The 21,397-nt window shown below is 61.2% G+C and overlaps 2 protein-coding genes and 1 non-coding gene across 11 annotated transcripts in view; 2 read left to right on the top strand and 1 right to left on the bottom strand.

The window, feature by feature from the left end:
• Positions 1-816, top strand: part of Engase (endo-beta-N-acetylglucosaminidase) — an 11,145-nt gene extending 10,329 nt beyond the window's left edge. For both annotated transcript variants that reach the window (XM_047547578.1, XM_047547577.1), the window contains exon 14: positions 1-816. This exon is cut by the window's left edge and continues 1,380 nt beyond it. The gene's annotated coding sequence lies outside the window, so the exon portion shown is untranslated.
• A 655-nt stretch (positions 817-1,471) lies between these two features.
• Rbfox3 (RNA binding fox-1 homolog 3) overlaps positions 1,472-21,397 on the bottom strand; it is a 393,803-nt gene continuing 373,877 nt past the window's right edge. For 4 of the 8 annotated variants that reach the window (XM_047544867.1, XM_047544869.1, XM_047544868.1 and 1 more), the window contains exons 6-15: positions 16,767-16,904; positions 15,205-15,258; positions 14,377-14,469; positions 12,988-13,048; positions 9,224-9,277; positions 8,975-9,107; positions 8,360-8,540; positions 7,308-7,366; positions 6,067-6,145; positions 2,957-4,475 (exon numbers count right to left, since the gene is read on the bottom strand). In XM_047544867.1, the coding sequence (XP_047400823.1) occupies positions 4,431-4,475; positions 6,067-6,145; positions 7,308-7,366; positions 8,360-8,540; positions 8,975-9,107; positions 9,224-9,277; positions 12,988-13,048; positions 14,377-14,469; positions 15,205-15,258; positions 16,767-16,904 (897 nt within the window). In that variant the 3' untranslated portion in view covers positions 2,957-4,430. The other 4 variants (XM_047544872.1, XM_047544871.1, XM_047544874.1 and 1 more) reach the window with 4 other exon arrangements.
• LOC124981527 (small nucleolar RNA SNORA70) lies at positions 11,200-11,331 on the top strand. The gene has a single exon (XR_007108038.1). It is a non-coding gene; the product is annotated as a small nucleolar RNA SNORA70 (small nucleolar RNA).

Raw genomic sequence — 21,397 nt, 5'->3', positions numbered from 1 at the left:
GTAGGGACTGGCTGACTGGGTGCTCCACAGCAGACTAAGCCTGGCGGGCAGGGCCTCTCCTGCAGCGGCTAAGCTCCGCCCCTGCCCCTCCCTGTGTTCCCTGGTCCTCTGTGCCTCTCTGGAGGGGAGCAGTTCAGTGCTCCTTCTTGACTAGGAAGGTTCTTCCACGTCTCCCAAGGGCCAACCAGCTGTCACATGGACAAGTGAGCGCCCAGGACTCAGGGCAGAGCCATGTCTCTGCTGACCGATCCAAAACTGAGGTCAACAGCACTGGCCCTCCTGTGTTCTGGACTGCTTGGGTGGACCGTTCTGGGGACAGGGCGCCAGGCTGCCGCTGCCCCAGCCGCCCCGTGCTCTGCTCTCCACTTTCTCTGCTTTGGATCTGCAGTTTCTCCGGGGCCCTGAAGCAATTCAGTTCCCCCATTTTGCCCCCAGGGGACCTGGCCTCAGCCCCTGTGCCCAGAGGAGGAGTCAGTGGGTGCAGGGCAGGCTGACTGCCTGAAGCCCAGCAGCATTAGTGCCCTGCGTCCCTCGTTTCCTGAGGTCTGGCTTTTTTTAAAGTGCTGGTTCCTCCAAATATTTTATGTGGAGAAGAAGGGAAAATTTATAGTGGCAATTATTTTCTCACAGTCTGGTGAGCAAGCAATTAGAAGTGAGGGGGTTAGCAGAGCATGGCACGTGGCAGAACCACGCAACCCCACTCCCCAGGAGTACTGTCCCGGTCCCGACAAGATGGACCTCTATGCAGGAAAATTAATCTGCCGGCATTTAAGCCCAGGCCCCTCTGGTGGGTGTAATCACTCTGAAATAAATTATCCAATGTGATGAAAAATGAGAAATCGCGTTGTGGTGAGATCTGGCTCCTTCCCTGGCTCCAGCCCATGGCGCGTAAGCTCCTGGTTTGGATTCTGCAGCTTCCCTTCCATTCTCCATTCTCGCCTGCCTTTGACCGCCCTTGCAGGAGTGGGGGCTCAGCCTGGGGGCTGGAGGAGGGTGGCCGCTCCCCAGGGGCCAAAGTGCAGGGCTGACCACGCCAGGGAGGCTGGATTCTCCAGAGTCCTGCCGGGTCATCAGCTGCAGATGCCTTTGCAGTGGCCCTGTGTCCACCCCCAGCTCTGCCTCCCTGCATCAGCTGACCGCCACAGCTGCAGGTGTGCCCAGCCTGACCCTCCCATCTCTAGGCTGCATTCCGCCCCAGCAAGGTCATGCTGGCCCAGGAGAGAGGAGACCACGCCACCCTCCCCTGGCACCTGTGGGAGGCCTTTCCCTGTCCAGTCTGTCCCTGTTAGGATGCAGATGGACAGCCTGGGAGAAGAGGGTTGGGACTTTAAAATCCTTGCCCAGAGGGTCTTTTCCCTCCTTATTGCCTCCTGGTGGGGAAAAAGGTGCCTATTCTGGGTGCAGCCTGCACCCCAGTCCTGTGTGCTCCCACCCTGTGCTCCAAGCTGTCAAATCAGAAAGAGCTGTCCTGGCTTGCAGAAAGAAATCTTTATTAATAATCTTAATAATAATAATACTGTTAATTTGAATGGTCACACCTTGGAAGCATACAGAATGGTAAGAAAGGAAGCCTGGGGCTCGGCTGCAGGCCTGGGGTGGGGGCCTGGGGCGAGAGGGTCTGAGCTGCTGCGAGAAAAGGGTCCAGAACAGCCGAGGACAGGGGCTCTGCGGAGGGCGGAGCCGAGGGCGGGCTGTGCACAACAGGAATAGAAAAGGAGGGTCCGTCCCAGAGCTTCGGTACTGACGCTGAATAGAAAGTGAGGTGTCATCTTTATTTTTGAAGTTTCATGAGACAGTGGAGCCGTGTGGGGAGCCCATGTGTGATTTTTTGCTGCTTCCCTACTCCAGCCATCCCTGCCTTGCTGGGGCTCCTTACTGCCACCTGTCACCTGCTCTCTCCACTACCTGCCTCCCATTCCACGCCTGCCAGGAGCATGGAGGGACTGTGGCCCAGCTGGCCTCCCTGTGCAGGGCCAGCTCAGGCCTCCCGCATCTCTCCCTCTTCTGTGGGCTTGTCCATCGTACCCTAGCACCTAGCTCCGTGACTCCCAACCTCGAGGCACAGCTGGGTGCTGGCCTGCCCTTGCCCCTCAACTCCCTAGCAGGGGAGGATGTGGGGAGGGCTGGGTTCCAACAGGCATCCTAGGTTGGCCTCAGTCCCACAGGCCTGGGCCCGCCCCTCCAAGAAGGGACAGAGATGGCCACTAGGTGCCAGTGCTTTGCCTCAGGGCCCACCAGTCCACACTGCGGAGTGGCTCCTGGCCGGCCAGCTTCCCCTGCTCTGCTCTGCTCTGCGGCTGGAAGCGCCCTCACGTGGGGGGGAGGGGGCACCCCAGAGTTCTGGAGCCACATCAGCCCTTTGCGTTCGAGTTGGACCCCAGGGCTGCTGGTTGGACAGCTAAGGACACGGATGGCACCGCAGGGCCTGAGGGGAGCAACGCAGGCAATGGGGCCATGCTGGAGCCCCAGGGATGACAAGCCACCGGCCCCTCCCTGCACCGCACCCAGCCTCTCCAGGGCACAGCTGGCCACAGGTGGCGTCCTGCTGCTGCTCTTCCTGCTCAGGCCAGGCCTGCTCCACCGCTGAGCCCACTGCCTGGGGAGCAGGAGCCGGGGAAGGAAGACTGGCTAGAGCCCCCGGGGCCGCCATCAGACCCCTTCCCCTCCAGCTCTGCCCCTGCGCCCGCCGGGAAGGGCGCGTCCCCACAGCGCTGCCAGCCGGGCAGGGCCGCTCTCCACGTGCCCCCGCGGGCCGTGCTCCCTCGGTGCGGTGTGCGACAGACGAGGACTTGGACTCGGCTGGATGCCTCTGGGTTTGGTTGGTTTTTTTGTTGCTTGGATCTTAACATCTTTTTTTGTTTTGTTTTTTGTTTTGTGATTTTTTTTGTTTTTTTGTTTTTGCCCTTCATGGTCCGAGAAGGAAACGGTGGAGGTTTCACTACAACAGAAACAGAAAGGCGGCACTTGGGTTTCTCAGGAGCAGCCAGGCTGGAGGCCCAGCACCCGCCCGGCCCCCACCCTCCTGCACGCTAGACCTAAGCAGGCTTCTCCTGGGGTGGGGCGGGCTGCTGGTGGGTGTGCGGGGACCAGGACAGGGCTGTGGGAGGGGAGGCGCAGCCTGGGAGCTGTGACGTGGAGGCCCAGGCCAGGCCTGGCTGCCAGGCAGGGCACTGGCCACAGCAGGTGTGATGGAGCGGGCGGAGGCAGCGCAAGGGCACCTGGGTGGGAAGGCAGAGTGGGAGGAGAGTGGGGCAGGGTGCCCCTCGGAGAGGGCCAGGTGAGCCCCGCATCCTGGCAGCCCTGCAGCCCGGCATGTCCAGAGGGAGGCGCTGCTCCCTCCTGGGAGGTGCAGACATGTGGCCTGGGGCCAACGCCTGGCACAGCCCTCTCCTGTCTGGGCCACCTCTACCCAGCTCCCTAGACTCTCTCTGCCTGACCCCAGGCCCAGCCTGCATCCCCAGGACACCCTGCAGGGGGCGAGATGGGTCCCTACAGGCCACAGAGCCATGCACACAGTCCTAGTGAGCTGGTGTGGCCGGGAGGCCTGTGGAGGGGCCACTGTGCTCCTTGCCTGCCTCTGGTGGGACCTCCCCTCTGGATGGACCCTGATACAAGAGCACGTGGGGGCCTGCGGATGGTGCCGCAGCTCAGGGACAGACACTCAGAGCCAGCCGACCGGCCCACTGCAGCGCTAAAGCGCCACCTATGGAGCAGGGCAGGGGACCTGCTCTATCCCAGGCACCAGGCCTGGAGGCCTCCGGGCTCAGTGGAAGGCGGCCCTGGGCCTGGGGGTGGGGACAGTACTCTACATCTCCATTCCTCAGGGCAGCACTGAGGAGTCCCGGGTGTGGTGTGGTGTAGGTAGCCTGCACACGGAGCAATGTGCTGTGACGATGTCATCATTAGAAATTTAATTAGAAACATCAGCTTCAGTGAGTGGGGGCAGGGAGGGTGTAGGCGGCAGGAGCCGGGAGATCCTGGGGGAGGCTGGCTGTGCAGGGGGCTGGCTTGGCAGCTGCGGGGAGGCCTGACCCGGTGTGTCCGGAGCTCTGTGGAGGGGGGCTGCCTGAGCAGTCCGGGGGTGCTACTGCTAGTGGTGGGGCTGCCTGTGCTCCCCAGCCTGGCCCCCGCCGTGTGCATACTGTACCTGCAGTGGCTTGGGCAGCACAACATCAACAAAGTCAAGATAGGAACCAAGGTTCAGACATACGGAAAACCAGGTCAAAGACACACACACCGTCATGGGCGGGGTGGGGAGCCCAGCTGGCTGGAGGTAAAATCTATGGGCTTTAGAGTCGCGGAGGGCCAGCGGCGCAGTCGCTGACCGGGAGGGGCGCACTGTCCTCCTGGTGGCTGTGCCTGGTGTGTGGGCTGTAGGGTTTGGTTTGGAATAGGCAGTAGTGTGAATGCTGTTAGGGGCGGGTCTCTTGCTAGTAGGGGGTGAAGCGGCTGTACCCTCCTCGGCAGAGGCTAGCCTGCAACATCAAAGATGAAAAACAGCCAATCAGTACCGTCTTTTGGTAAGGGGAGAAAAAGCAAAAAGAAAAAAAATAAGGAAAAACAAAAAGAGAAGTCGCTAAATCCCATTTTCTTTCCCCCTTTTAGTTTTCCTTGGGAAGAGTGGGTGTTGGGTTGTCATGGCAACAGGGGGCAGGGGCCAGGGGCCAGGTCCTGGGTGGTAGTGGCTGGGGCCAGGAGAGGTGCTCCAGGCTCACACTTCTGAACCACTTCGGGGCCACTTCTCTGGCACCTCCTTGTCCCAAGGCAGAGGGAGGTCCCAGCGTGAGCCCCACTTCTCAGGGCTCCGGACTGGGTTTCCTGCTGGCCCAGCTCCAGAGGGTCTCTGGGAGCTGGCAAGGTCATGGGGGTCTGCTGGACTGTGCTGTGTCCTGCCAGGGAGGACTGGTCTTGGGGGCTCCTGCCCTTGCTCTCCCAGGCCCCCCCACCCCACCCACCAGTTTTGCCAGAAAAGGGAAGAAAACGGCAAATATGAGAGAAGAAAAACTGGGAGAAAAGTAGAAAATCTCAGAAGTAAAAAGTGAAAACACAAGAAGAGCCCTCTGAGAATTAGTGAACGCATTTAGCTAAGGGCTGCAGCCACAGGCCGGGCCTTGTCCAGGGGCTGGGGCAGCCCCTCCAGAGCCTGCCCTCCTCGGCTGCTCAGATGTCTGATGTTTGTTAAAATTAAAAAAAAAGACAAAACAAAAACTGGAGGGAGTGATCAAAACCAAGGGAGGTGGGGACAGAGTTCACCTTGCCTCTGGACGGCCTCCCTCCTGACTCCCCCCAAGATGTTTTCATCTTTGATGCTGGTTGCCAAGCTAGCTACAGACAGACGTCAGCACCCGCCCGGGGCTGGGTGGGCACAGCAGGGGGGTGTGCACTGGAAGCGGATTTGGGGCACAGAGGGAGCTGGACCACACGGGGACAGCTGGCCACACACACACACACACACACACACAGACACGCTGGCCACATGCCTCTGGCGGCAGCAGGTGTCCACCCACCACTGCCTTCGCCACCCCTCAGGGATGAGGCCTCTGGGAAGCAGGCTCCATTTCCCCAGGAGCCCCGCAGCCCTCGAGTGTCCAGGAGGAGGGCCTGGTGAGGAACAGTGGGTGTCTTTGGTCCCCTTCCCCTGTGAGCTGGAGGAGTGGGCTGGGCTCACACACGCCACAGAGGGGAAGCCGGGCTGCACCCACGGAAGCAGCCCCACCTCTGGAGCCGCTGCAGGAAGGGCAGGGACTGTGAACGGGTTTCTTCGGTGTCCCTGGTGGTGGGAATGGAGGGGCCTTGACACGCCTTTGTTACAGGGCTCAAGTCCGTTGGGATGCTTCCCATCTGGTCAGACCTGCCTCCCCTCAACTGAGACAGGGTGCCAAGGGGCAAGCCTTCTCCCACCCCAACTCAAGTCCATGCTGTGGTCCTTCCAAGGTCAGCAGGATGGGGCACTGGCTGGAGGTCTTGGCCTTTCTCCTGAGAGCCCTGCCCCACCCCCCTGGCCACAGCGATGTGCCCTCCTCGCCATTACTGGTGCCAAGGGCCAGGTGGACCCGGACTTCTTACCATGGTTCCGATGCTGTAGGTCGCTGCAGGGCCAATGGTGTGATGGTAGGGGTCAGCAGCTGCGTAGACTCTGCCGTAACTAGGGGAGAGCACCACAGGGAGAAGGGGCAGGGGATGGGCGGGTGAGGGGCAGCAGGCCTCCCACCACCTCCAAGCCAGAACTGAATGGACCTCTGGGTCCCAGCCACAAGGCTCCCCTTCCGTCCCAAGACCCTCACAGATCATCCTTCCTCTCTGTTTGGAAGGAAGTTTCTGGAACCCAACAGGACACCCTTCAATACACTCAGTGTGTGCTGACCTGACAAGGGGCAGTGTCCTACTTAGAGCTACCTGGAGCAGAGGAAGAGTCCTCACTGAGCTTGTCTGGAAGGAAAATAGACTCCGTCCCCAAAAAGGACAGGAACTAAGTGCTGGGAAAGGGTTCCAGAGGAGAGAGGGACCTAGGGGACCAGAGTCACTGCCGCCCAGCAGTGTGTCCCCAGGTGACCTTCCTCTACCCCATTTATCTTCTTAGCTTCTTCTGGGACAGGCTGAGCCACGGGGCACTGCACGTCATGCTGCAAGGAGGGCCAGGCTGCCCCAGGTCAGAGCGGGTGTGTGGACAGAGGGACGGCAGCCCCTGATGCAGTGCTCCTGCAGGGCCCCTCAAGAACTCTGCAGCCTCAGGCTGCGACCAGGGGAAGAGGCTCTGGGCGCAGCTGCTCCATGGGGGAAGCAGGCCTGCCCCCTGGAACAAAGCCTGGCACCTACAGCCTTCCTTCCCGGCATGCCCACAGCGGGCAGGCTGCTCTCAGCTGGTGCACACTGCCCACCCTGACCTCACCCCATTCCATGGAGGATGGGGCGGGGGCTTTTCTTCTCTGAGCTAGAGCTTCAGTCCTGGAAGTGCTGATGAGGACCAGGGCTGTCTCCAGGGGCCAATCTGAGGCTACAAATAATCCTCCTCACTGGGGCCTCGAGCTGGCTGGTGGGGTTATAGACCTCAGGGATGGGAATCTGCTACCTGAGATTTAACTGCTGTCTGGGAACTGGGGGTTTACAAATAGGAAGTGACTGAGGTCAGGGGTTCACTGGCTCCAGGGTCTCTAAACCACACTGGGACCTGCTCTCCTGTCTAGACCCTGCACCCACCAGGCACAAGCACCCCAGGCCCTGAGTGGTGCCAAGGCTCCCTGTGTGTCCGGGCCCAGCCTTCCAGGCACCCTGCCCTGTCTCCTCCCCATGGCTGCCCCCAGCCTCACCTGTCACTGTAGGCTGCTGCTGCTGCTGGCTGAGCATATCTGTAGGCTGCGTAGCCTCCCTGCGGGGAGGAAGGAGGAAGAGATGGCAGGTGCCCTTAGTGGGGCTCATCAGGGAGACTGGGGCTGACACAGACCTGTGGGGCTGGGCCCGTGGGTGGGCTGTGGACCTCGTCAGTCCCCAGTCTTTCGACTTCCACCTTGGCTTGGGGTAGTGTAGGTGGCCCGACCTGGGCACCTGGCTTCTGGTCTAATGGAGATCTGAGGACTGCCAAGTGGATGGTTCCAGATGAAGCAGGGTTACCTGTTCATGCCATGCACCCATCCATGCTTTTATTTGTTCTCACACCCGCAAGTGCGTTCGGCACACTAGTGGGCACCGATTTTGCTTCTGGCCATGTGCTGGCCTATGGCACACCTGTAGGTGCCTGCAGACCTGCCAACAGGCCACCTCCTGACTTGAGTGCTGAGAAGAGAACCCTGGATGCTAACCTGGACACTAGGAAGGGACAAGGACAAAGGGTCCAAGAAGGCATTAATTCAGAGATATCTTGGGCTCAGATGAACAGGTAACTCAACTATGGATGACTACCCAGGGCAGAGGCAGGGCCAGATACAAGGGCTCTGAGCCAGAGGAAGCAGTATGTGCAGCCCCAAGAAGGGAGAGAGGATCCACAGGATCCCAAGGGGGTATAGGCTCGAGAACACAGGCACCTTGGGGCCTTGCTTCCTGGCCTCTTCGGGCCTCCAGGAGGGACTCACTCACTGACCACGTGAGCTTAGACCTGGAGAGCTGCTGCTGCCACCCCATCCCAGTCCTTGCCAAACAGACAAAAAGCCTTCCGCTTATAGGGCTGCTGGGATGCACAGTGACAACCCACACGGGGCCCAATGGGGCTCCCCAGGGATGCCAGGTTCTACAGACCAGTGCCCTTATCCTCTGGGTCTCAAGAATGGGAGGGGGGCAGGAGAAGTGGGGCCACCAGAGGGGATACACTGCTCACAGAGACAAACAGAACAGCCTACGCCCGCCTCCCGTCCAGGGCTGCACTTACATAAATCTCAGCACCATAAAATCCATCCTGATACACGACCCTGGAAGCAAACGGACAAGAGAGTGGTGGGAACGCTGGAGAGGTGGGGTAGGCCGGCTCCGGTGTCTGCTGAGGAGGGAGGGGGCACGGTGCCAGCCCCGCCCACGGGACTGGCATTTTAACAAGCGTTTGCTCCAGTGCCCTGTTTGGTATAACAATAGAGTAACACCCTTGCTGGTCAGCTCCTTTCTCCCAAAAACCCAGGGGCCCGTGGGCCCAGTCCTACCTGCCCTCCCCACCATCCCCCAGGCAGTCCTTCAGCGGGGAAGGACCAGCGAGGGCTCCAAGAAGCGCCTCGCCGGACCCAAGGGCTCACAACTCCCCCCTGAAGCCGTCCGGACCGGGTCCCGTCGCTAAGTGTCCCCAAAATGCCAGTGACCCTTGGCGGTATCCCCGTGGTGGAGGTGGGGTACTGGTGATGCTGGCGGTAGCCGGGCTACCTCCTGGGGCTCCCGCCAGCCCGCATCCCCAGTTCTGAGAAGGCTGCGGAGATGCCCCGCGCCCCGCCCCCGCCGCACAGGGCCGCCCCCGCCACGCCCCCGGGCCGGTCTCCAGCCTCCCCCTCCAGGTACTCACGCTCCGTAAGTCGGGATTGGGGGCGGAGGCGGCGCAGCCCGAAACGTGTTATACACGGCCCTGCCCCGGCCCCGTAGGTGCGCGCCCCGGTAGGCAACGGCTGTGCCCGTGGTGGGGTAGGGGAAGCCCGTCACTGCAGGAAAGGGGCGCGAGACAAGAGTGGGAGAGGGAAGGCGCACCTGCTCCCGGCTCCGCCCCGGCCCGCCCTCCGACGAGGCCTCCGGGCCCCGCCTCTCCCCCCGCCTTTACCTGCATAGAACTCAGGTCCGTAGACTGCGCCTACCACCGGGTTGAGCTTCCAGCCTGGAACAGAAACAGACCCGTCACTGTCTTCCTAAGTCTGTTCGTAAGTCTACCAAAGGGCCGAGAGTCGCGGGGACGTCCCGACGGCTGGCCCGGGCTCTCCCTCTGCCCGCGGGTGGGCAGAGGAGTCCTGACACCCACCCGCGCACCTCTGCCCACAAGCGGTTGGAACAATGGGCCGCTTCCCTCCTGGCGGGTTCACCTGGGTTCTTCCCACATTGCGCATCCCCACCCAGGACACCAGCCCCAGAAGCCTGCGGTACAAGGGAGAGTGGAGGGCAATGGCTGCAATGAGAGATTCTGTCCTGGGGGCTCTTCCCCCACCGCCTGCCCCCAACCTCCCTCCTGCTCCGAGTTCCCTTTTCCAGTGCTGAGTCCTGCACTCTGTCCTCTTACCCTCCTGTTGGCAGCAGGACCCCTGAAGGAGGGGAGGTGGGGGCCATTGGCCTGGACGTCTGCAGTTCCTGCGCACCTCGTGTGCCACACTGAGCATCCTAACCCAAGGGGTCCTTACCATCAGCGAGGTGGAAGAAATGGAGGCTTAGGGAGGTGCAGGAAGATTGGTCATGAAGGAGAAGCATGGTCAAGCCAGACCTGCAGGCTTGGCCTCTCCCAGGGTCCCCAGCTGGAACCTGCATGCCAGCCTCTCCCTTTTGGAAGTGGGCCAGTCTTCCTCTCACAGAGGACCTCATGGAGGACCAAGGCACAGGTGGAGACCTGACTCCACCTGGAGGCCACTGGGGGTGGAAACAAGTGGGCTCTGAGCAGCACCAGCACAGGCATTGGATAGGGCCAGGCCCAGCCTCAGCTCACCCAAGACTTATCTGTGCTACATGTTCTGCAGGCTCAGGTCCTTGGCCCTCTGCACTAAGTGAGGAGGGACAGAAGGGATCTAAGCCTACCAGCCAGCTGGTGAGGTGCGTCCCGGAGAGGGTGGCAGTGGGCTCCTCTCCACGTGGATGCATGTGAGTGCTCCTCACTGATTCTGACAGCTTCACCACAGGGCAGGTAGATGGGAGACATCCAGGGACCCCTCTCCACCCCCTCCATGAGACTGAGCTGCCTGCCGTCCCCAGTCCACCATCTCTCCACCTAGTCTGAATGTCAGGGCTGGGACTCTGGAATATTCCATAAATCAAAGGTTGGAAGGGGAGAACCCTTCCATCTCAGAAAACCCTGGCCTCAAGAGTGGACTTTCCTTAGTAAAACAACCATGATGCAGTAAGCCCCAAGGCTGACCCAGGTGCACCTTCCCAGGTTCTGCCCAGAGGCTCTTCTGGGTCCATCCATGGTAAGTGAGACCCTGAGGCTGAACATCTGCTCCAGGAGCCCTGACCTATTACTCTGGCTTCCTGGGCACCCCTGTCAGTTCCAGCTGTCCAGGTACCTCCATCTCTCTCTGCTGACCCCACTTTAGTCTGGAACCCCACAACTCACAGAGGCAGCCTGAGACCCACCGAGGTGGCCTATTTCTACTGTAAATAGGAACACCGGTCAAAGCTGGTGTGTCTGCTGTCTGCAGTGGGAACTCTGCCCTCCCCCATGAACTTCAGAGTGTGCCGAGTGGTAAGCATGCTCAGACTACTCTGGGCCAGCCTGCAGAGAGCCAGGACCGTCCCCCTGCAGCCCTGGGATGCTTGTCCAGCTCTGTGAGGGCATTTGAGCGAGACTGCCCTTGCAGCACAGGGACACAAAGGATTCTGCCGCTTTCCATTTCCCAACAGCTGGCCAGCATTGGTGACAGGCCCGTGGGAACTGGTGTACCTGGTTGGGGCTGAATCCCACTCTGCCCTCCTCACTCCCCAGCATCTGGTGTTGCCCAGGAAGCAGTGGCAGGCTCTTGGTGAAGAGTGGGCAGTGGTTCCAGTGGGGTCACAGCTCCCTGCTGATCAGCCTAACCCTGTGAACATGTCTACTGCTCTCTGCAGCCAATTAAGTCAGCGGGGCTCCTTTCCTTGTGGGACCCAGTGTGCAATGGCTGCAAATAGGAGCCTCCTTGGTAACACATGCAGCTGTTGCTTGGATGGCTAGCCTAAGGGACCTTGGAGATGGACTTTCCAGGGCGTGCCCTTGTCTTTGCCCTTGTGCTCCGGCTGTCCAGGTACCCAGTCTGAGCTTCAGCCAGTTATCTGGGGTGCCTTTGGGAAGCCTCGAGGCAAGTGTCTAGCATTGACTTTGACCGAGTCACCAGGTTCATCTGCACCAAGCTGCAGAACAAGGGGCATGTGATTGAGGCCCTATGTAGGGCCAAGTTCAAATTCTCTCAAGTTCTTTGAGATCCACACTGCAAAGAAGTGGAGCTTTACCAGGTTTAAAGTGGATGGATTTGGAGATGTGGTGGTTGAGAAGCAAATCATCCCAGATGGTGGTGGGGTCAGCTACACCCCTAGTCCTGGGCCCTTAAACAAATGTGGGGCCTCATACATGAGGGCTGCTATTGTGCTGCCCACTGATCACGCCCACTAATAAATCCTACTTCCTGTCCACTGGACTAAGTGTCAGCATTTTATTCCCCCTACCTAGCACCAGACCACAGAAGTCACAGCACGAGGTACTATGGGCACCATTAAAGCTGGGGCACTGCAAGGTTTCCAAAAGAATTTGAGATTTGGGTCTTCAAAAAATCTAGGACGACAAGGCCCTGGGTTCAATCCCCAGTAACGGAAAAAAAAAAAAAAAAAAAAAAAAAAAATCTAGGACGGGGGACACAATATTCAACTCTAAATTGGGCCTGGCCAGAGCCCCTCTCCTACTCCAGGATCTGACACACACAGCGGATTGGCCCATGGTCCCAGGGAAGGCTTTCTGTGTAGGTTGGCCACCTGACTCCATGTGAGACTGAGCACATGAGGACAGGAGTGTGGGGTGTGATGTGGTGCGCCCTGTCCCCACAGGGGTCGGGGCTTGCAGGGAGACCTGTCTTGTCCACAGGAAGCATCACACTGTCTGACTACAGGAGCTGCTCCCTGACGGGCAGCAGGACCTAGGAAAGGCCCTGACGTGTGGCTGCGAAGTAGTCCCCTCACGTTGTGGAACAAGGCATGCAGCGGCCACCAGGGCTCCCTCCGAGCGTTTCCACGGCCAGCGCTTAACATCAGCCCGTGTTCAGAGGAACCCAGCACCCTGCTGCAGCCAGGTACACAGGCACATGGCCAGCGGGGATCACCCTGTGCCTCCGTGCTTCCGAGGCCCCAGGGGCACAGCTCCTTCCATAGCATGGAGCACCGCTGCCTCAGGGTCCTCAGCCACACTTAGAGACGCTGTTTGCCATTTGTAACAGCCCTGAGTAGTGGAAATCACTATTTCTGCATTGCAGATGAGGAGACTGCAGTTCAGAGAGGTCTAGAAGCTTGTCTAAGGTGCCCCAGCCTGCCTTCCAGTTCTTCCTGAGCGTGTGCATTCTGGCCAGGAATCCTTCCAACATGAGCTGGGAGAACACATGCAACCGTCCAGGAAGCCCCAGCGACTCCACTGTGCTTGAAGTCTGTGCACATGGCCTCTGGGACGCCCAGGCACTGATGCATGGGTAGAGGTGGTCACCCCAGAACTCCTTCCTCAGCTGACTACTCCTTCTAACTGGATAGAAGCAGGACAGCTGGGACACCAGCGGTGGAGGACAGCACCCAGGAGAGCTGGCCTGCAGCAGTCTCAGCTCCCCTAGGGCCTCTGTCCCGGCCCCTGTAGCCTGCCAGGGGCCCTGAGCCCCTTACCGTTGGTGTAGGGATTCCCAGTCTTCTTGTTAGTCATGACTCTGGCTGTGGCATTATTGACCTGTCCAGAGAGGGAGAGAGCAGGTAAGGGAGTGTTAGCCTCTTTGCAGGCCCACTGTCCACCCCAGTCCTGCCCATTCTGCTTCTGCTTCCCCATGGTCTCTGGGGAGAGGGCTGGAGGCTGGGAGGGCGGCCCCAGGGCACCCAGGCTGCCACCTGGCCTGGCCCAAGACCCCTGGCCCAGGACCTGCTACCTCCTGCTCTTCACCGGCCATTCCAATAAGGAGTCCGGCCTCTCTGGCAACCCAAGACTGCTGGAGATGCTCACTGCCAACCCTACAAAGTGCTCCTTGGAGCCATTAGTGGCTCCAGGACATTTCTCCCTGGTAGCTGCTGAGGCCCTCCCAGGTCTGATGGTCACTCCCTAGCCCCGGAAGGACCACCCCTCCCCCTCAGGTCAGGGTCCTCAACTGGTCTGTGCAGCCCAGAGTTTTCTGCTGGGGTCTGTGTGCACATGGTGAGCAAGGCAGGTAGGGGCTGTGGACAGGAGGGCACCCAGGGCTGGGTTCTGTCAGACTACCCAGGGGGACAAAGTGAACCGTGGAACCTGTGTCGAAAGGAGGAAGGAAAGGGCAGGCGGTGCCCACAGAATGCCTCAGGCCTCCCGGCCTCCTCCCACATCCCTGGTGTGAGCCGACAGGGCCTGGGGCTGTGGCTCCCGAGCCCACTGGGCACTGCACTGGTCAGTGCCCTCTGAATACCTATGGCTTCTAAAACCTCCCACCTCTTGCCCATGGGCTCCTCTTTAGCTACCTCCAGCCTCCAGCCTCTCCTGGAGGCCCTGCCTCTCTGGAATCCAGCTCTGGACCACCAGAGCCTCCGCACTGAGGCAGGGGAAGGGGGCAGCAAGGGTGGGGCTGGGAGGCCCAGGCTGCTCTTCGGTCACTTGCTGCTGCCTCTGCCTGTACCCAGCAGGAGCTGGGAGTGAAGGCTGAGGGACCCGGGGGGCACAGTGCAGGGCACTGCGCGGTGTGGCGGGTGGGCAGAGGCTCTGCTGCCCCCGAAAAGGATCTGGATTTAGCTCCTCAGTGGAGCCAGCCCCCCGTCAGTGGGGACAGACGGGCAGGCCACTCTCCTTGAAGCTGCTAAGCCTCCAAGACAGTTTCTGGGGCTCCTTGTCACAGGGCTCTTCCCGGAGTGGAAGGAGGTGGGGGAAGGAGGGACCTTGGGAGCCTGAGGCCGAGGTGGTGGGCGTAGCCAGAAGCCAGTGATGGGGCTCTGGCCCTGGCGCCTGCCGCAGAGGACCCGGGCGGGTTCTGCAGGGCGGCCCGCGGCGGGCTGGCGGGGCCCCGGAGCGACCTCCCTGGCGCAGCACACTTATCTGAGCACCTCAATTTTTCGTCCCTCTACGATCGTCCCATTCAGCTTCTCCCGGGCTCGGTCAGCATCTGAGCTAGTTTCAAAAGTTACAAACCCAAAACCCTGTGAGCAGAGGAGGACAGACACGAGAGAAGACAGGATGAGAAAAAGGGGGAAGGAGGAGCGGGAGGGGGAGGGCACGGGGGAGGGGCGAGTCGGAGAGCCCAGAGCCTCGGGCAGCCCAGAGGTCTGTCCTGGTGCCACCGCGGGATGCACAGGGAGTGTGGGCCCTGGGCGGGGGCAGCTGCTGGCCCGGCCTGAGCCCACCTGGAGCTGACACCTGCCGCCTCCAAGGGGAGAGGGCGTTGCTCCAAGAGATGTGAACCTGGCCAGGGGCCAGGCCGGCCCCTGACCCGCCTCAGCGGGGGCCAAGGCTGGGCTTCAGGACACACAGGGGAAGCAGCCCACCGCCTCTGCCCTAGGAGCCTGGAGGGCGACAGGGCTTGTCTTTGCTGGGCACCCTCCCGGCCTGCCCACCCTGAGGCCCCTTCCCCAAGCCTCCAGGCCAACACCAAGGGCAGGCCTGCGGCCCTCGGGGTGAGTGGTGGGGGGGTGGGGACCCAGGCCCAGGGTGGGGCGCTGGGGTGCAGGCAAGACATCCTGGCAGCTGAGAGAGAAAAGGCAGCGGCAGCAACAACACAGACAGCTGGGGGCAGGGCGGGGCGGGGAGAAAAGCACCCGGGTGGCTCAGCGTCCTCGGGCGCGAAGCTCTCCAGGAAGGAAACGCACATTTCACAGTTAGCCTGGCGGGACCTACAGCCGGCGCGGTAATGGTGGCGGCCTCTGCGTGGCACCCACCTTGGAGCCCCGCTCGTTAAAAATGATCTCCACGTCTAGAATTTTCCCGAATTGCTGCAGAGATAGAAGCAGAGGGGAGGGCGGGAGACAGGAGAGGCGGTTAAGACGGCAGCCAGTCTACTCCGCGCCTGAGACGCCCCAGGCTGGGAAACCAGAGCCCCGGGGCCCCTCCACCTCCACAGCAGGGCTGGCAGGGACACCCCCACCTTCTCCTGGAGGCCTGGTCTTCCTCTTCGGGGACAGTGCAGGACACGGGCCCCATCTGCAGGCTGGACTGGGGATGGGGTGGGTGCTGTATCACCAGGGTGCTCGGGGACTTGGCCACGTGGGGAGGCGCCCAAGGCAGCGCTGCCGTCCCTCACTCGTGATAAAGGGTAAAGGTTCACCGAGGCCTCTCCACAAGGATGTGGGGGGCAGAGGGGGGCATGAGCTGGGTCCGGGAACGGGACTCTTGGATGGGAAAGGGATCCCCAGGCTTCCCGGAGGTGGGGAGGATGGGGGAAGGGATAGTGGAGGAGGAGGAGGCTGACGAGGGGAAGGTGAGGGAGGAGGGCAGAGGGAGGAGGGGGGCTCAGGGCCAGGCTACGTCAGGTGCAGAGCCCAGGCCCCTGTGTAGGACACACTGCAGTCAGGCCAGGACACTGGCTGCCCCTTCCTGTACATCGCCAGCCTGAAGTCCCTGTGGGCACCGTCTCTCTCACTGGCACAGGATGCCATGAACCTGTGAGCCAGGTCCCTGAATAACACCCACCAGGTCCTCAGGGACCCAACCCGCAGCCTGTGCCGGCAACTGACGGGGGTTCCCCTTCATCTTGAGGACCCCCAGAGGCAGGAGAAGAGCCTCTGAGGCCCAGGGAGCCAGCAGCAGCAAATCCCCAATCTGTCAGGTTCTGAAAAATGGAGTACGTTGTCCCCCCACCAAAGGGACCTAGAAAGCAGATGCCAGCCAAGGGCCTGGGCTGGTGAGAGCTTGGTACTGTCAGCTGCCAGACTCAGGCTCAGGCTCTGAAGTCTGTAGGGTCCCAGGTCCCAAGGTTGGAAGGAGACAGGGTGCTTGTCACCCACAATTCTAAGTCATTTTAGCTCTTAGCAAGTCTGGGCTCCAACTCAAGGAGGAAGGGGAGTGGACTTCTGGGGTGGCCCGGGCTGGGGGCTGGGCTTTGACCATCCTGAGCTGCTCTGGGGGCACCTCCCATTTGCCTGACAGGCTCAGAGAGAGGGAGCACCCAGAGGAGGCCTTGCCAGGGGCCGCTGCTGTGGGAGGCCAGAGGCTGGGCTGCCCTGCAGGTGCCATGTGCCAGGGGACAGGAGTCTGATGGCAGTAACAGGAGAGTAAGGACCCTAGGACGTTCCTGAGGACAGGTGTCATGGGGTGGAAGGCAGATTTCTGGTGAGGAATGGGGACAGGGGTAGTCACAAAAGAGCCTCTACCCTGAGCTTGGGTTCCTCTTCCTGCGCTGCCCCATAGGTTCGGGAAGGAATCTGGGGACCTCTCCACCTGGCTGCTTTGGCACCTGGGCTGAGTGCAGGCTGGGAGGGTAGATGGGCTCTGGCACACTCACCCCGAACATTTGCCGCAGGTCGGGGTCCCTGAACCGGAAAGGGATGTTGGAGACATGTAGCCTCTTGGGTTGCTGCTTCTCTGTGGGGTCGGAGGGGTGCAGTGGCTGGCTGTCGGTCTGTGCCGCCTCGTCTGTCTGCTGCAGGAGAGGACCGGGCTGTGGAGGCGCCTTCAGACCGTCAGGGCCTGCCCACCCCTCTGCGGCACGCTCTCCATGCCTGGGCCCAGGCCAGCGGGAGAATCCGGCAGGCAGTCTCCGCAGCGCCTGCATCCCCGTCTCCGAGGTCCCACCTCCAAGCCTTTGTCCAAGCTGCACAGGTGAGGCCGGCTCCCTCCGCCACCCCAGGGCAAGGCCTCCTTAGCCCAGTCTGTTGTGAGCTCATCAGCGGCCTCAGTGGCCACTCAGTCCCACTGACCACTGCTGCTCTCAAGGACATTCTGGTGTCAGAGCCAGATAGATTTCAGGACCAGAACTCTGGGCATACACATCTGTCAGATGCCTCTCATGGCCATCTCCTGCAGTGGCTCCTTCTTATTCTAGCCCTGCTACTGCCACTCAGGACTCTTGGGGTCCCTCTAGGAACCCAAATGAAGGCCTGACAGCAAAGTCAGCCCCAGACACTTGGTCCTAGTTCAGGCCTAAGTGCTGGTCAGCACAGGAGCTCTGAAGGGATTGGGCTTCAGAAAACAAGCTGCCCGTGCTCCAGCCCTCCCCTCACAGTTCCCAGTGAGAAGCCCAGGCGTCCCGAGGCAGCGTGAGAGGCCCTGTGGGCACCTGGTGTGTGGCCCATGAGCTCGCCATGAGGCTGGCCTCCAGCCTGACTCAGTGCTGGGCCTGGGCTTCGTCAGGACCAGCCGGCTGCGTGGATGGCTGACCAAGGCAGCCAGTAAACTCAGGTCCTGCTAGAGACTGCCAGCCTGTCCCACGCCTCGCTCTGCTGGGTTTATGGGCCAGATGGTGGGCAGCACTGCAGTGCTAGTGTCCACAGTGCTGGCCGTCACAGGGACAGCAGGCCGAGGCCCACCCTCTGTCGGCTCGCTTCCCTTCCTGTCTTAACTCCCTGCTGGGGGTCATGATTTTGAGGGAGTCACCTCCCAAACACACCGCTTGCACCTGAGTCCTCGTCTCTGGCCTGCTTCTGGGACAGGGTACTGGCTGATGGCACTGGGGGTGGGGGCGTCTGGCTCCAGCCACCCTGAGCCTCTGTGGAGCACAGATGGAGGATGCGGGGAGGCCTGTTGGGGCCAACGGAGGTGCTGGTGGCCATGGTCTCCCATGTGGCCCGAGGAGCAGAGGCAGCCAACCTGGCAGCTGAGGAGAAAAACTGGCCAGAGACACCCAGAGAGGGATCCCAGGGTCTCCAGGAAGCACTGGTTTGCTTAGGCCACTTCAGGAGGGCGTCCACTGCGGGCGAGCACAGGCTGCATCCTCCTGAGCGGGCTGGTGAGTGGGGCCTTATACGGCACTTGGAGGAACGGAGCCCAGCAGGGTGGAGTCTCCCCCAGCCACACGACCGTTAAGGGGAGAGAGGCCTGCCTCCGACTGATTGGAGTGGCCATCTGGCTTTCTCTGTCCCCCTTTCTGAAGGGTGGGTCACTCCCTCACACGCCTGAGCTCAGCAGGGTCTCTGACCAGGCTTTAGGGCAGCTGGAGGCCTTAGGTGACCAGGAGCCAGCACTTCCTAAGCTGCAGAGGGCCCTGGTGACGGATGGGGAGGCCTGAAGGGGTGTGGAGCACATGGTGCCCTCGACACAGGGGGCCTCCGTGGCTGGAGATGAGCACAGGGCACACGTGCAGGTCAAGTGGCTGCAGCCAGACGCCCCTGGTCCAGTGCCACCAGCCCGTACCCTGGTCCTCATGCTCACCTGGACTGCCGCGTGCCCCCGTGGGCTACCCTAGTGTGTCTGGCCAGTGCTGACAAAAGCATGTTCTCTGAGCCCTACGTGTGCCCAGTGTGGAGCTGTAGGTGTGGCTGGGCCTCCCTAGTGTCCCTGAAGGGGCGCGTGGTCAGGTTCTCGGAGTGGGTGGGACCTCAGGCTTTGGCAAGCTGTTCCTTGGGGTTCACCAAGGGTCAGTCCAGGAGCTCATCTATGGGGGCTGCACTTGGGTAGGACGCCTTCGGTGGCAGAACAGCTGGTTGGTGGGTTAAGCCTCTAGAGACTGCTGGCCTGGCTGGTATCGGATCCCCGCTTCTGCTGGGCAATGCGGGGCAGCAGGCTCTGGCTCCACAGGGCACACAGGGGCTCCTCCTGGGGGCTTGGAAAGGGTGTCACCCAGATTCCCAGTTCCGTGCCCCTGCCCTCAGTCTCAGGCCTTGCTGCAGAAAGAAGGCCTGTGCTAGAGTCAAAGCGGGGTGCACCTCTGATCTAAGCAACCCTGCTGAAGCACCCCGAGGTCCCTGCCTAGGCCTGAGTCTCACTCAGGGGCCTGTCATGGAATGCTCCCCTCCCCTGCATGCCATGCACAGTGACTTCCTCAGCTGGTACAGGTGGAATCCAGCCTGGCTAGGGACATGCAATGCTGGCCTTGGACCAGCAGAGGGCATTGGTCAGCGCGGCCATGTGGATACCAGGAGGAGCCTAGGAATCCCTCCAGAAGTGGGGAGGGGACCTGGGACTGGTGCTGATGAAGTTGGGGTGTCTGGGGTTCCAAACCACCACATCCCACCCCAAAGGCCCTAGAGAAAAGGGGTGAGGGACATGCGTGGTATGAGCCACGAGGGGCCAGGGCTCAGGAAGAGCCTCTCTGCCCCCCGTCCTTAGCTTAGCTGTGGACAGAGGCAGATAAATGGGTTCAGTGACTGTAAAATCGTGAGATGTGCTGAGAAAGCCCGGGGCGTAATGCACACCGCCAGCCCTGCGCGGATGGAGGCCTGCCCACCACTTATCCCAGCGGTTCAGGCGCCTCCTCCCCTGCCGCTTTCCGAGGGGCTCCCCCCACCTGTTTTAAAGCAATCTTTGCTTCCAGTTCTCAAATGTAGGGAGAAAGGAGACAACGGCAGTGCCCTTTCCCGCCCCCAGGCATCCTGGTGGCTTTGCTTCAGGGTGGCTTCATCGCTGGGTCTCATCCCAACAATCATGGAGCCTTCTGCCTCCTGCTTCCCTCCACCCGAGTCAGCTCCTGGGGGCCAGGGCGGGGTCTGGACACCATCCGGTGTATCTCCCGCACTCTGAGGAGTCTGCAGCTCCTCGGCCTGGGCCTCACAGAGCTCGGCACAGAGAGAGAAGGGAGGCCGTAGGCAGGACTGGGCGGCCGTCACTGGGACAGAGCCAAGCTGTGCTGACGCGGCACAAGATGAACCGGCTCTTGGAACTCTTCCTCTGCAGCGACATCTCTGCTCATCCTGCTCCTCCAAGGACCTCCTGGGCAATTGTCAACAACCCAGCCATCGGCTCCGGTGGCCGGCCTGGCTCCCCCTGGTGGGTCTCCGGTCGGCTGAGGCGGCTGAGGCGGAGGGGTTCTCCACCTGTGGCCTCCAGCTGCCTGCTAGGAGCACCTTCTTCGGAACCCGGGTGCGGGGCAGCCCCTGCTCCTGCAGAGCCGCGTGCTCCTGCGTGGACTTTGAGCGACACTCTCTTCTCAGTGCCTCTGCCGGTCACCGCCCTTGCAGCACCGTGGTGATGGCTGCCTCACCCGCCCCCGCCCCCTGCAGCCTGCAGAGTGGCCTCGGGTGGCCTGGGGGCCGACTCCTCTTCCCTTCTGCCTTTCTAATGCCATACCCCTACCGGAGTCCCCCCTGCCCTGAGAGTGGAGAAGGCAGGGACCTGAGGCCGCAGCTCCCGGGGGAGGGAAGTGACCCCCATCACCCACCGTCCTCCACCCGGCTGCGTCTCAGGAAGCTGCCCTCTGGTGCAGGCGCACTCTTCCAGCATTTTCTATCTGCACATCAGTCTCTCTTACGTGCCGAGGTTCCCTTGAACCCAGGGTGGGGGTGACCCCCCAACTCCTCATCCTGGCACTCTCACATGACCTTGAGTGAATGAATGAATGAGTGAGTGAATCCTGGAGGGCAGCTGTCCCCACCTGCCATGCAGACCAGTAACGTAAGGTCCCCAGGTCCCTCTGCAGCACCATCTGCACCCCATGCTGCCCTTTGTCCAGAGCACCATGATGCCTGATGTGTGTGAGAGGCAAATCCAGGCACAGGCGCTCCGGCATGCGAGACTTCCAGACAGACAGCTTTCCATCCCAGGAAGGGAGCAGGGCTCCATCACAGCAGAGGGCTCCTTGCAGAGATGGGAGCTGTCCCAGGGCAGGACCACAGCTGGGAAGCCTCTGGGGGAAGTTGGACCCACTCTGAGACTTTGGAAATCAGCACGAGCTCTGCCTTGGGGACACTTAGGGCCATGGCTGCTGGCAATCACAGCTGGTCAGCAGATGGGGTTCCTGGCCTCTGCCCCTCCCCATGGGATTAGCCTGGGGATGCCTCTCTCATGGGTGGTGGAGGTGTCCAGAAGGGCCCTGAGTTTTCTGGAACAGGGATCCCTCCAATTCCCAGCAGGAAACCCTCCTGAGGGAGGAGGAAGAGGAGCCTCGTGGGTCCAGAAATCCTAGGAAAGCCTTTTCTGAGCCACAGCGCTGTGATATCTTTGGGGTGCTGGCATGGAGGAGTGGGCAGGAGAGGTGTGTGC

Source organism: Sciurus carolinensis, chromosome 3 (genome assembly GCF_902686445.1).
Source record: "Sciurus carolinensis chromosome 3, mSciCar1.2, whole genome shotgun sequence".
Taxonomy (NCBI): Eukaryota; Metazoa; Chordata; class Mammalia; order Rodentia; family Sciuridae; genus Sciurus; species Sciurus carolinensis.
The sequence above is the reverse complement of the archived record's forward strand: the minus strand, read 5'-3'. Positions and strand labels throughout refer to the sequence as shown.